The sequence below is a fragment of the Pelodiscus sinensis genome, chromosome 6, assembly GCF_049634645.1.
Source record: "Pelodiscus sinensis isolate JC-2024 chromosome 6, ASM4963464v1, whole genome shotgun sequence".
Taxonomy (NCBI): Eukaryota; Metazoa; Chordata; order Testudines; family Trionychidae; genus Pelodiscus; species Pelodiscus sinensis.
The window spans coordinates 91,251,078-91,266,215 of record NC_134716.1 but is presented as its reverse complement, the minus strand read 5'-3'; the positions used below and the strand labels follow the sequence as shown (position 1 = coordinate 91,266,215).

General features: G+C 39.9%; 1 protein-coding gene and 1 long non-coding RNA gene across 4 annotated transcripts in view; one reads left to right on the top strand and one right to left on the bottom strand.

Annotated features, from left to right (window-relative positions):
* The window catches only part of RNF180 (ring finger protein 180), a 363,816-nt gene that overhangs the window by 321,344 nt on the left and 27,334 nt on the right, over positions 1 to 15,138 (top strand). For all 3 annotated transcript variants that reach the window (XM_075932403.1, XM_075932404.1, XM_075932402.1), the window contains 2 exons: positions 8,596 to 8,821; positions 13,167 to 13,292. In XM_075932403.1, coding sequence (XP_075788518.1) covers positions 8,596 to 8,821; positions 13,167 to 13,292 — 352 coding nt within the window. The remainder of the gene's footprint in view (positions 1 to 8,595; positions 8,822 to 13,166; positions 13,293 to 15,138) is intronic.
* LOC142829942 (uncharacterized) overlaps positions 1 to 15,138 on the bottom strand; it is a 32,287-nt gene that overhangs the window by 12,717 nt on the left and 4,432 nt on the right. The window lies entirely within an intron of this gene.

Here is a 15,138-nt window from a genome sequence, read left to right as displayed (position 1 = left end):
TTCAAACAATAGTAGGTCAAAGCGCACAATGGAACCCTTAGGGTATGTCTACATTTGCAACCTATTTTGGAATAGGGCTGCAAATGTAGGCATTTGGAATTGCAAATCAAGCCCGGGATTTAAATATCCTGCACTTGATTTGCATCTTCCTGGCCGGGCGCCATTTTTTGAAATTTACAAGCCCGGAATAAATGCCCACGTCTACACACAGCAGTGAAACAGGCGTTCGAAATAAAGCTCTATTCGAACTACCTGTTATTCCTGCTGCAATGAGGTTTAACAGGTAGTTCAAAATAGGGCTTTATTTCGAACTCCCATTTCACTGCTGCGTGTAGACGCGGGCAGCTGTTCCGGCCTTGTAAATTTCAAAAATGGCGTCCGTCCGGGAAGATTCAAATCAAGCGCGGGATATTTAAATCCCGGGCTTGATTGGCAATTCCGAATGCCTACATTTGCAGCCCTATTCTGAAATAGGCTGCAAGTGTAGACATACCCTCAGTGTATGGTAGCAGAGTACACAGCCAGTTAATTCAAGCACTGGAGATTTACATCTCAGCTTTCTGTGCACTAAATCACTATGCAGACAAGCCCTTGGAATGTCAGCTTTTTAGGTCAGAGAGTGTCTTTTTGCTCTGTGTTGATACTCTGCCTAACACAATGGCATCACGATCCCTGACTGGGGAACTTAGGGCTGTGGTAATATAAATAAATATATAATTAAATAATCATTTGATCCTTTGATCCTTTCCTCATACTACTTCAGCACAAAGCAAGACACACCTATATCTGTTTTTCCTACCTCTCTACAATCTATGGTATACATCTTAGCAGCTTAAAAGAGTAACCTCCATTGTAACTCTTCAAATCACCATGGCTCAGCCTTGCATTGGGGATGATGTGGGGGTGCGCTGATAAAGCTGAGCTTCCGGAACTCTCAGGTACACATGCATGCTGCTACACCCTTTTAATGTGTGCACATTGCTGACCAGTTGCACTTCCTGGCATGTAGATGATGGAAACATGGCTCCATGTATTTTTGATCCTTGCATATCTCTGCCTGGCCACTTTGAGACAGTGTTCACTCAAGAGTGAAATGCAGGAGCAGTCTGTGCCCTCCCTTGAATATGGGAATTATAGTTTTATCCACCTTTATGTTGGCCATGCAAACATGGGAGGAGGAACCCTATTCCCCTCTCCCTTCACTATGCAAATTGTAAGCTTATAAAAGAAATAAATGGTGATTACTTTTTACATCTGTATCTTTTATCTAGAAACTATCATCACTTAAAAAATGATAACTGAATGATGGGGTGGATGATCATAGACAATTTCAATATTCCAAAGGTGATGTATAACAATTTCCTTATACTGCATCTACACTAGAGACCTCACAGCAGTTCAGTTGTGCTGCTGTAAGGCTTCCAGAGCAATCACTCTATGCTGGTGGGAGAGAGCTCTCCTGCCAGTATAATTAAATCACCCACCAATAAGCAGCGGTAGCTATGTCAGCAGGAGAGTATGTCCTGCCAACATAGAGCTGTCCACACCTATGGTTTTGTTGGTGAAACTTTGTCGGTCAGAGGGGTAGTTTTTTTCACACCACTGACTAAAAAAAGTTTTGCTAACAAAAGCACTAGTGTGGAAAAAGCCTAACAATTACCAGTTGCTCTTTGAGAGAGATAAAGTTGGGGAGGTAGTACCTTTTTATTGGATCAGCTTCTCTTGGTGAAAAGTACAATTTTTTGAGATACACAGAGCTCTTCTTCAGGCCAGTATAGTTTGAAAGCTTGTCTCTTCCAAACAGAAATTGGTCCAGTAAAAGATACAGTCTCACATAACACTGTTACAACAATACAACAAGCAGTTACTTTCTAGAATTGGAATTTTGGAAAAGTGATCCAAAAACGGTTAGACGTATGGATAAACACAAGAACTAGAGGTCACTAAATGAAATTAATAGACAACAAGTGTAAAACAAACAAAACTAAGTATTTCTTCTCACAAAGCAAGGTCAGCCTGTGGAACTCTTTACTAGAGAATGTTGTGAAGGCCAAGACTATAACAGGGTTCAAAAAAGAACCAGATACATTCATGGAAGATAGGTCCATCATAAGGATGTTAAATTGTACTTATCTGGCTAATCATGTAGTCAAAACAATTTGTATCAACTACATGATTAGTTGTTAAAGACTGCTGTGCAAAGCCGCAGCGGGGGTAGCTCCAGGAGCTGGCTCAAGCTGGGACTGAGCAGTCCCGACTCCTGCTGGCTCCAGGAGTCACCCATGCTACAGCTCTGCATTTTAAATGTAGTAAGAACTGAGGGGCTCTTACTACATTTAAAATGCAAAGGTGCAGTGTACCAGACCAGTGCAAGCTGGGACTGTTCTGTCCTGGCTCGCGCTAGTCCAGCAGCCCCTATTCATGGCAGCCAGTTCTGTCTGCCGCAGCCAGGAGCTGCTGATGGAGCAGCTCCTGCACGTAGGCAGTCTGGGCCGCAGCAAATAGGGGCTGCCTGGCAACAGCAGCTCCTGTCCATGGAGGAGCCAGAGCAGCCTCCCTTAGCCCTCTGTTTCCCCACCTGCAACTTAAATGTATCTTTTCATCTCCATTTTTGTTTCTAGGAAACATAATGGCTAGAGCACTGGACTGGGATGTAAGAATCCCAAGTTCTGTTACTCACTTGCTAGAGGATCTTGGAAAAGTCACTTTTTTCTGTGTCTTCAGTTTCCCTATCTGTAAAATGGAGCTAATGCTCTTTATCTCTTTTTATAAAGTGTTTTGAAAATGAGGACTCAAACATGTTGTATAAGGGCTAGATTTGTATTATATTGTTATTTATTATTTATTATTTTATTTTATGTATTACTTTGGATACTCTCAGCCTAGCTGGCCCATAAAGTCAAGCTGGGTTCAGCCTTGCCTATGACCAAACAGCTGAGGATGATGGAGACCTAACTATAATGACTGCCCCCAGCTGTGGGGACTAGAAAGAGAGAAACTGAACTGTGAATTCAGTGTAAGGGTACATCTACACAGCAACACTATTTCAAAATAACTAGCACTATTCCGAAATAACTTAGTCTGCATCTACACAGCAGGCAGTTATTTCAAAATAATGTCAAAATACTGTCAAGCTGGAGGATTTCTTACTCCAGTTCCTGTAACCCCCATTATACAAAGAATAAGGGAAGTCAGAGGAAGAGTGCTGTATTTTGAAATAAGCTATTTAGAAATTAGATATGCAATTGACGTAGCTCAATTTGTGTAGCTTATTTTGAGATAAGCCCTGCAGTGTAGATGCACACTAAAGGTGTGTCTAGACTACATGGCTCCATCAACAGAGCCATGTACAGTAGTTTACTCGACATAGTTAATGAAGCGGGGATATAAATAATCCCCGCTTCATTAAAATAAAAATGGCCACCGCGCTGTGCCAACGATGAGCTGATCCGGGACAGCGTGGCAGTTTAGACATGGCGCAGTTGACAAGGGAAGCCTTTGTCGACCACTCCGGTATGCCTCGTCAAGTGTTTCTTTGCCCACGAAAGCTTATGCTCCAATACATCTGTTAGTCTGTAAAGTGCCACAGGACTTTACAGTGCCTCGTCGCTTTTGCAGCTTTAGACTAACACGGCTACCCCTCTGATAGTTGTATCTTTTGATATCAAGGAAGGGAACTGAATTTTTAATTTGCAAGGGCACTGGAAGGACCACAAAAGTGGGGACCAAGGCAAGTGACCAAAAAGGGCCATATTTGAGTGATGTTATGACCTTGTGGAACAGGTTGCAATGCCAATCACTCAGATTTAAATGATATCACATCTGCCATGATGAAAAGGTGGCAGCCAGGCTAAATCTGAGTAAGTAGCCTTGCAAGTTGGTGCATGGGGTCCCAGTGACACTCAGGGCATGTCTACACTAGGAAATTATTTTGAAATAACTTATTTTGAAATAATAACTCCTAACATAACTATTTCAGAATAAAAACAACAAATGGTCTGGTAGTACTTTATAGACTAATAAAACATTTAGATGGTATCATGAGCTTTCATAGGTACTGCCCACTTCTTCAGATGACCGGAGTAATGAGTTTGGGATGTGTACACTCAAAATAAATAGGAGAGGGGAAGGGGAGGAGGGAGGGGGGAAGGGGCTGGGAGACAGAGCATCAGTAAGTATTTGAAGATTGGATAGTTAAACTGAAGCAGATAAAAATCCAAGTCAATAGATAGTCTCCCATGTCAGGAAGGATACAACACAGAAAGCTGTTTGCACCTTCAATGATTGTTAAATTGGTAGTGTCCCAACCAGCTTTCATCACGGTTGAGTCCATTAGCATGTGAATTGAATTTGCGGATGAAATCTAATTCCATTGCTTCCTTGTGGATCTGGGTTGTAGAACTGGTTTGTGACAAGACAGCTACAGTACTTGGAGATCTTTCAAAGTGTGATTTGGAAGGCTGAAGTGCTCTCCAATAGGTTTCTGTATGTTTCCTTTACGTATATCTGATTTGTGTCTATTGATTCTTTCCCACAGAGACTGTCCAGTTTGTCAAATAAATATAGCAGTGGGGCACTGCTGCTATTTGATGGCATAGATCAGATTACTGGATGTGCAGTCAAATGACCTTTTGATTTGGTGGCAAATGTTGTTGGCTCCAGTGATGAATTTGCCAGTATAGATATGTGGGCAGGGTTGGCATCTTTTTTGGTTGCAGGGCTGGGTTTCTGGAGGCTTATGATGTGGTTTTGTGGCATGGTTACTAGAAAGAATTAGTTTTGGAGGGTATGTCTACACTACAAAGTTAATTCGAACTAACAGACGTTAATTCGAATTAACTTCCATAGGCGCTACACTAGCGCTCCGCTAATTCGAACTTAATTCGAACTAGCAGAGCACTTAGTTCGAACTAGGAAAACCTCATTTTACGAGGATTAAGCCTAGTTCGAACTAGCTAGTTGCAAGCCTGCCAGCACCCAGCCAGCAGACCCTGCACCTGGCACGGATTGAGCCACCCACCCGATGCCCCCCAGCCCTCCCCCTCTTCCCGGGACCAGGCTGGCGGCTCCCGGGAGCTTGCCCGGGACCGCAAGAGGCGGGCACCCGCCTAGGCTAGTGCAATCATCGTGGACCTCATCCATGATCTCCGCACTAGGCACAGGAAAGTGGCCGTCTAAAGCAGGAGAGCTGCCAGCCTGGCCACCCAGGAGCAGGTGTGCAAGAGAATCAAGGAGGTCCACTGAGACCCCCGACCCTGAGCCCTTAGTTAGTTCGAATTAACGTTGTAGTGTAGACATACCCAGGTTGGGGAGTTGTCTGTAAGTGAGAATAGGCTTTTCTCCCAAGGCCTCTGAGAGTGAGGATTCATTTTCCAAGATGGGTTGTAGATTGTGTATAATGCGTTGGAGGGGTCTGAGTTGTGGACTATAGGTAACAACAATAGGAGTTCTGTTATTTTCTCTTTTGGGTCTGTCTTGAAGTGGTTCATGTCTGGGTACTTTTTTGACTCTCTCAATTTGTTTTTTCACTTCTCCAGGTGAGTATTTCAGTTTTAGGAATGCTCTATAAAGATCCTGTAGGTGATTGTCTCTGTCTGTGGGGTCAGAGCAAATCTGGTTTTATCTTAGGGCTTGGCTGTATACAATAGATTGGGAGATGTGTCTGGGATGGAAGTTAGAGGCATGAAGGTAAGTGTAGCCGTCGGTGGGATTCCGATATAGGGTAGTGGAAATTTGTCCACTATTTAATTGTACAGTAGTGTCCAGGAAGTGGATTTCTCGTGTGGACTGGTCCAGGCTGAGGTTGATAATGGGGTGGAAGTAGTTGAAATGCTTGTGGAATTCTTCAAGAGTCTCTTTTCCGTGGGTCCTTATGATAAAGATGTCATTGATGTAGCGTAAGTAAAGTAGGAGTTTTAGGGGGCGAGAGCTGAGGAAAAATTGTTCAAGGTCAGCCATAAAGATGTTGGCATATTGTGGTGCCATGCAAGTGCCCTTGGATGTGCCGCTGACTTGGAGATAGAAATTGTTTCCGAATTGGAAGTAGTTGTGGGTGAGGACAGTGGCGCCGCTTGAAGGCCTGTAAGAGTGTGTCCACACTACAGGCAAGCCCCAAAATTAGTCTGAGGCAGGTTTCCTTCATGTGGATGCACTACCTCAATTTAGGCTATGTCTACACTGCAATGCTATTTCAGTTGCAGTGAAATAGCTATCCCATGTCTTAAAAGCAATCCTGTTATTTCGGGTTCGCTATTCCAACATCCCTGTAAACCTCATTTCACAAGGAGTAAGAAACGTTTCAGAATAGCGGGTTATTTCAAAATTTGGTGCACCAAATTACAAAATAAGCTATTTCAAAATAAGGTCGAAATAATTTATGCAGCTCAAATTGTGTATCTGATTTCGAACTACAATGCAGTGTAGACGTAGCCATAGAGCCCAGGAATCACTCGAGTGTGATTACTTTGAATGGCTCTGGGGAGTAGTTATTTTGAAATAGCAGCAGTAGAGCATCCACACTACCACTATTTCAAAATAACCAGCCCCTTATTTCAAAATCACGGGTTGGCAGTGTGGACGCACCACTTGTAATTTCGAAATAAGGGGAATATAGTGTAGACCAAGGCTTAGTCAGTTTTGGCCTGGCCAGTCCTCTGTCATGCCAGCAGGGAAGGCACTCTATCATTATGCCGCTCAGCTGCAGTCAGGAGCCAAGGGATTCCTGCTCCCCATTGTTGCTCCCCAGCTGAATTCAGTGCCCAAAATTGGGGGGTATGGCCCCTCTCTTTAAAAAAGTGGGGTGATTAGGGCCCCTACCTCTCTGCCCCCATTGCCCGTGCCTGACCAGAGGACCAAGTAACGAAAGACTCAGGCAGCAATGTGCCATTGCTGGGCTATAGAAGTGACCAAATAATCTGCAATGCAGCATCATGGCATGAAAGTGCCCTAGCGGTAACATGTTCCTAACATTGTCACTCCTGTCTTTTACATTCATGTTGTTCTATAAGTATCTGTCATATCTGATCTGTATTGTAAACTCTTTAAAAGCAGGCACAACCATCTATCTGATTTATACTTGTAAAGCATTCAACACAGAACTGATCTTTACAGGTGCATCTGGGCACTGCTGTATTACAAATAATACATTATAATATTAGTTCAACATGTGACTTTAGTTAGGTCACCTTTTAAACAGCTACTCAGTTCTCATTCAAATTATGTTGCACCAACTTCTTTCTCTATGTTGGTAATTTTGTGATTTTGACTTTGTATTTCCAGCTTGTGCATGCTGTGTGGGTGGGTAGTTAGTTAAGTAGGTAGGTAGGGATTGAATATCTGTTAGAAAGGGCATATGAGGCTGTAAAAAAAGTCAACTTACTGTGCTAAATTAATTTACTCCTAAATAGGGTCTCACTGCACATTAGAGTTACTTCCAGCTTACTAATTGCAGTGGGCCCTGGGATTTCCCTACATGTGTGTATTATAAAGATTCCAAACCTTTCTGGGAAACTCCCATTACTCTGGGGTCTTCCAAGTCATTTTGCTTCCAGCTCACTGAACTACTTAATTGACCTACACAACATTTCTAATTTGCAGGTAGTCAGACAATCTCTACCCTTCTTCCTCAATATCTTTCCTTTTCTTCCAAAACTCATCTTCCTTCCCTGGGAGGAAGGGTTGACTTTTTTCCCCCAGTTTTCTGGGCTTCATTGTGTTTATGTTTAGCTTGTGGCTTTCCTCACTTCCACAGTGCTGCTTAATTCCTGCTGAGCCATTTCTGTCTTCTACTAAACGCTGCCTCATTGCTTCTCTTTTCCAGCTTGTCTTCTGAATTTTTTAAAGGGGAAACCCTATAGTAAAGGCTCCTTAACTGTTAAATTGTTAAAGTTCAGAGCTAAGGGAAATCCTAACTGAAAAGTCATAAACTTAATCATTACCAAAGGTCCCATTTCTGAGCAAGAATGAAAGGTTGTTTGAGGCTCGTACTTGGCATAAGGGTATAAGGCTTTAATGCTCATGCAATCTGTAGACCATATGGAAGGACCAGGTTGGTCCTCCTACAAGTAGATTAGCTCACAAAAATGCAGAGCAATTGGTGTTGGCAAAACCATGCACTTGCCAAAGTTTTTGAGTCATTAGCCTCACTGGAGCTTGCCTGCTGCAAATTAATAATGGTCTTTTAAAGGCAGAAGAAATGCATGTTGTATTTTTGTGGTTTCAAATATTTGGGTTACCCTTGGCAGATCTTTATTGCTATAAATTTACTGAAAAAGTATTAAGATGTATAGGAAAAGTGGGAACCTGCAAATTGTTATATTTTTGTCTAGTTTGTTTGGTTCCATTATTGTCTTTACTTTTTAGGCTCCCAGGTATGATGTCCGTGCTTGTTTCCCTCAATCTGCTTGTTATAAGAGGCATTTCTGTCACTTGAAGATGCTTCATTTTCTTTTTAAAATAATTATATATTAACCATTGGAAATCATACCTTTATTTACTGACTTGTTAGCTATAAGAGAAGATTACCCTCCTCCCTACTTGACTGATCCACAAGTTTTAAATTGCGCTGAGAAGAATTTTCTTTTCTTTTTCTTGCAGATGCTGAATGATAACCTGGATACAGATGATGAGCATGAACAAGGAGGAGATAAAGAAAGCTATCTCTGTGCAGTGTGTTTGGATGTTTATTTCAATCCATATATGTGCTATCCATGCCACCACATCTTTTGTGAACCTTGCCTCAGGATGCTTGCCAAAGACAGCCCAACCAATACTCCATGTCCACTGTGCCGTACTATAATTGCCAGAGTCTTTTTCCAAAAAGGTATAAAAATTATTTTTTTTAAATATAAAGATACTCATAACTCTTCCTTTCCTCATTTTTGGTCTGAATAAATATACAGCTAAAAATATAGCAAGAGCATGTCCACAGTATACAGGTAGTTAAATTCTGTTGTCTTGTTTACATAACAAATAATAATATACATTATGGTAAACCCAGAATAAAACTGTTCAGAGCAGAGTTTGGCCCAGTGACATACCTCATTAATGACTCCATAGTTAAGATTGCATTGAGATTTGTTTGCATTTGAAATATGATTAAAGTCCCTCTATTTCAGATTTTAGTGGTTTCATTTAGTTTCCAGTTTTGGTGCAATAACTGTTCCTGTGCATTCCTTCTTAAAAATGTATTAGCTATTGTAGAGGGGACATTTTAAAAATGTTTCCTGTTTTAAATTTACCCTGGTCATCTCTTGCTTCTTTAGCTCAGTGTAGCTAAACACCACCAAACTTTATACTTTTGTGCATTATCAGAATATGTCCCTAAAAGGCCACTTTTCAAATTTTATACTTAATCGCAAAAATAATCATTTCTTTAGTCATCTTAAACTAATTTCATCATAAGCTAAAGTAAAACCTGACAGAACTGTCAAGGTTTACCATCTAATTCTGTTCTTAGACACAGATCCTGAAAGGTACTTAACTTTCATTTTGCATAGAAATGCCTTGGAAGATCTGGGTCTTAGACACAGCCCAGCCTACCTCCCAGACACCTGAACTTGGATCTTTTGACTCTAGATGAGACAGGATGAATAGTAGTTGTTCTTCAAGGGGAACAGGGAAGACAAAGGGAGATAGTACTATGTGAAATATATAGTACTAGAAATAGAAAAATAGAAAAGAGGACACTGAGGGGGGATATGATAGAGGTATATAAAATCATGAGTGGTGTGGAGAGGGAGGATAAAGAAAAGTTATTTATTAGTTCCCATAATAGAAGAACTAGAGGACACCAAATTAAATTAATGGATAGCAGGTTTAAAACTAATAAAAGAAAGTTCTTCTTCACACAGTGTGTAGTCAACCTATGGAACTCCTTGCCAGAGGAGGCTGTGAAGGCTAGGACTATAACAGAGTTTAAAGAGAAGCTAGATAATTTCCTGGAGGTTAGGTCCATAAAAGGCTATTAGCTTGGGGATAGAATTGGTGTCCCTGGCCTCTGTTTGTCAGAGGCTGGAAAGGGATGGCAGGAGACAAATTGCTTGATCATTGTCTTCGGTCCACCCTCTCTGGGGCACCTGGTGCTGGCCACTGTCGGCAGATAGGATACTGGGCTAGATGGACCTTTGGTCTGACCCAGTACGTCCGTTCTTATGTTCTTAAATGAGTGAGGTCTTTGGGGGAAAGTGGGACAGAATTGTAAGTTTGGATATTGAAAAAAAGCACGCTCAAACACTAGGTAAAATTCACTTGTGATACCATTTAAACCCTGCATAGAAGATGCACAGATCAATGTGACCAGAGAGATCATACAGGCATGGATGTGTGTTTCTTGCATGGTGCAGAAAAGGTCTCTGCACCAACCCACAGTGGTTTGTAGGGGGGAGTGTAATAGCAAAGGTTCAAGTTTTATGTAGAATCAGTACCTCCAACACCCTATGAATCTGGTGTATAAAGGCTGCAGTCCCTCCACACTCAACACCCTTTAACTTTATAAAGATGGATTGGATTTCATCCACAGTACATAAGAGCTGTTAGATGGCACAAGAAGTTATCTGTGTGGAGAGGAGAAATTATTCCCCAAAGTATGCTATAATAAAGTATTGTGGAGATAACCTGAATATATACTAAAGTGTATTTGCAAAAATATTAAAACTTTTTAAGGTACAATATATGTGTATGTTTTTAAATAAAACAATTTGCAACATTTTATTTTTGTAATTGTGACCTTATTCTAGTTTTTGATTTTCTAAAAGTAAAAAGTTTGACTTCATGTGGCCGTGCTGTAAATACAACCTCAAGAGCAGGAAGGCACAAAAAGCTTATGAGATGTCATTAGTAAGAATAAATTTGTTGGATGCATTTTGTAGGCAGTATAATTTATATACTTTTATAATGTGATATCACTTACCTGCTATTTGAAAAGAGAAAACCTAGTTTGCCTTGTTATATTATAAAACTCCTGTTATAGTTGCCAGTTCATTATATGTTGAGAGTTAAATCAGTCAATAAATATTAATGTTACCATATCCATAAGGGAATTAATAAATCAATATATATAGAGAAATGAGTGGTGCCAGACTAATCTGGAGGATGCATATAGGTTCTCTTGAGAGTTTCCTTATGACTTTTAAAAGCTATGTTAAAAGTGATTGCTGCTATAAATCTATGCAGGCTACTGAAGAATATGTCATTCTTTATATTTTACACTAATTCTACTGACTGGAAACCTGATTTCTCCTATTAAGGTATTATGTATTCTGAAAAATGCTTTCTGCAAGTGTCTTGTAGCATAATCTCATTTTGTTTTTTAAAAGCCCTCTTCAGAAACAGCTATGAGGTGCTCAGAAATTCACTTTTTTTTTCCTGTGCAGCTTTAATGCTAACCACTACTATCCCAGAAAGTTGCATGTCACAAGGTAAAAGAGTTGTTTGTAGGTAAATGTTCAAATCCATCTTGCTTCATCACTTAGTGTTCCATATCTTAGCACCTAAATAAAAGTGATTTTCAGAGATGAAGAGAACCTACAGCTGGAGTCAGTTGGAACTTTTGGTGTTACTCTCCTCTGAAAATCAGGCAACATTTATAGATCCCTAAATATGGGTTTATATGCCTAATTTTAAGCAAGAAAGTTGAAAAGTTTTGGCCAATATGTATTGTCTATTGGGAGAGGGAATAAAACATACTGGGAACATCTACACTTCAACACTATTTCAAAATAACTGTCGCTATTCCGAAATAACGTAGTCCACATCTACACAGCAGGCAGTTATTTCTAAATAGTGTCAAAATACTGTCAAGATGAAGAACTTCTTACTCCAACTCCTGTAACCCTCATTGTACGAGGAATAAGGGAAGTCGGAGGAAGAGTGCTCTATTTCTAAATAAGTGCTGTGTAAGTGCTCCTTATTTCAAAGTAAGCTACAATATTTCAAAATAAGATATGCAATCGACATATCTCAATTTGTGTAGCTTATTTCGAGCTAAGCCCTGCAGTGTAGATTCACCCTGTGTGCATCCTGCTGAAGTCAAGCAGAATCTCATCAGAGATTATTCCCTCATAGTCCTAATAGTATCTTATCAAAATGTATTCAGTTAGGTTGTAAGGCTTTCACATACATTGAAAATTACTGGCGAAGAAGTATGTGGGTTGTTCATATTATAAATTATCAGTGAATTATTTAGGGTCAAATCTTGCCCCTTCCTCCAGGAGTGGGCAATGAGCCAAAGCCAGTTCACCATGGTTATCCCTTGACAGGCCACTGGCACTTTCATTACCTGCTCCTCAGCAGGTATGGCCACTTGACACTCCTGTTGGCCACAGATCGCCGTTCCCAGGCAATAGGAGCTGAGGGAAGCAACATGGACCAGGACACTGCTTGCCACAGCTCCCATTGGCCAGGATTTGCGATCTGTGGCCAACAGGAGCATCAAGCAGCCATACCTGGAATGGCGATCTGTGGCCAACAGGAGCGTCAAGCAGCCATACCTGTGGAGGCGAGGTAAATAAAATGCTGGCAGTCCACCAGCCAGTTATTGCCCTCCGCTGATCTAGACAGTTTTTCAATCCCCATTCCTGTTTACTAGTCTTTGATAACCAGTATAGTCTCTCTGTATTTAAAAGACATACCAGAATGTAATCTGAGTAATGGAATCAGATGTGTAGACTATATGTTCATGAAAAAGCTTTTGTATTTACTAAAGTTTACCAAGATTATCACTGTACATGCTGTACATTAGCGCTAATTGCATATGTTTGTACATTGGCTCATAACCACTTTGTAATAGGGATTGAGTAAGTGTGTGATGTGTGGTGCCTAAGACACTTATAGCTTGTATGCATCTATTTTTAAAGTGTTTGCGTGCTTAATTATAAAAGTGGAATATTGTAATTCTGCAAAAAAAAAAAATGTCTGGGTCCTAATTTCATGTACGTAGAGGAAGCTTGACGATAAGGAGTTTGAAGAATAAATTTAAGGATTATGCCTGCTATATTTGCAAAATGTCATTTTAGTCCAATCTTTATCAACTTGAAAAGATCTAAAGACGTAGTAATTAGAGATAGGCTATACAATAAGGCATTTTTATGTTTGTACTATGCATTTTTTCAAATACTTTTCTAAATGTATTCATTTTATAATTATATCTTCCTTTCTATTAATTATAGAACTGAACGACTCCACAAAATCTTTCTTCCCAACAGAATATTTAAAATTAAAAGAAATCTTTCAAAAATCAAGTTCTGCAAAATGGCCCCTGCCCAGCTGCAAGAAACCATTCAGAGTCTGTGAAGGTAAGAAAATCTTTAAAAAAAAAAATACTGTTTGGACAATGGAACACTTTAGACATGCGAGCCTAGATTTCAAGCATGGTCATGTGCAATTACTACCAAATTTTCATGTGCAAATGTTTAGTTATAAATCTAGTAGTCTGGTATGCACAACAATTGTATCTACAATTGTACACACATTTTGGAAAATCTTTTGTAAACATAGAGAGGTATTTGGGTTGTTTTTCTCTTTTTGAAAAATTTCTGTTCCAGATTCATTAAAAGAAACCACAGAATCACTAAAATGCAAGTTTGGAAATCTATTAAATAGGGCCCAATACTGCTGGCTTTCTGTATATGAAACAGAACAAGAATTGTTTAATCTTTGTGTCTTTTGTTATTTTTTCACTTTGTAATGCCGTATCAGTTGTACATAGTAAACAATCACCCTCTTGACATTAATTTAACACCAATACGTTGCTTGTTAATGAAAAACTATTGTACTAGAGGATTAAAATGTCTGATTCTCCGTCTTCACTGTATCCCTATATTTCAGTCCAGGGGCACCATCTACATTTGCTATTATAGCTGGTGGTGTGATATAGCACCAGGCAATCATAATATTGTTTTTCTGAGAGTATTTCTCCAGAATACTGAGTCTTACAATCTAATATTATTCCAAATATTTGTCTTATTTTTAAGACCAAGGCTCTTGGATTCTAAAAACATGTCAAAATATGTTAGCCATTTTTAATGTTCTTGGTGAGTCTATTCAGTCTTGTTTGCAGATCAAATAAGGTAAATTCTAGGTTAGTATTTATAAAACTGGGCTAGCCAAAGTCATCATTTTGACTCTGAAAACTACAAGTAATTCTCCTGGAGCATTACTTGTAGTTTTCAGTGTCAATATTGTGCACATAGACTTGTGCAGTTTAATGGCTTGGCAGTACTTTTTGGTATTGCTCACATGCCCCTGACAGCAACCAAGCCCCTGACAGCAACCAAGAAATAGCAAGCACGTGACTTTCTTTCCTTTTTCTCTTTCAGCTATTTGTATTTTGGCATTATGTTTATGCTGAGTTCATCATGTTACTGTTATAACACATTGTAGAAAGAGCAAATATAAGCATATATATGTGGTAATTATTGTTATTTTACTTAAGTGCCAGTTACATGTTCAGGTCAGACAGAACATAAGGCAATATCAGTGCTCATGGAGGACTATAGACTAGGGTGCCAGTGGGCAAGACACTGGGCAAGCAGGAAGTTGGGCTCTTTTGGCTCCTGTCAGAACTGCTGTTTGCAAGATCAAGCTGTAAAAGGCAATGCTCAAACAAGCAGCACAAAACTCTGGAGAATGGTGGTTGCTTAGATTATATTTTTGTTACTTGGGGCATAACAGCATAATAGTTGAAACGGGTCAGCATTTGTCCACTTTGTGGACAAAATTGATTTCAAGGAAGAATTTGAATTAGAAGAATATGAGTTTCTGGGGTAGGATTTCAGACAGGCGGTGAAATTAGAGGATGCACAAAGAGGAGGAGAGAAGGAAACAAAAGATGCAGTGAGATTTAGTAGTACTGCTGGATGTGATTAAAAGATAGCAGTGAGGTAGTCAGGGACAGGAATGTCCAGAACTTTGAAGGTGACTGTTCTTTTCTTTTATGGTATAGTACTTTCCTACATTGCTTAAGTACAAGACCACGTTTTGTGGCTTTGCAGGAAATGTATAGATAACTGACAGTATTACGTACCCAGCAGCTGTGGTAGTATTGCAGAGCTGAATGTTGTCTTCTAATTTAATCAAAACAGGCTTCCCACAGGGCAGAAGCACCCCCAAAATATGTTGTTCTGATTTAAAACGGTGGAA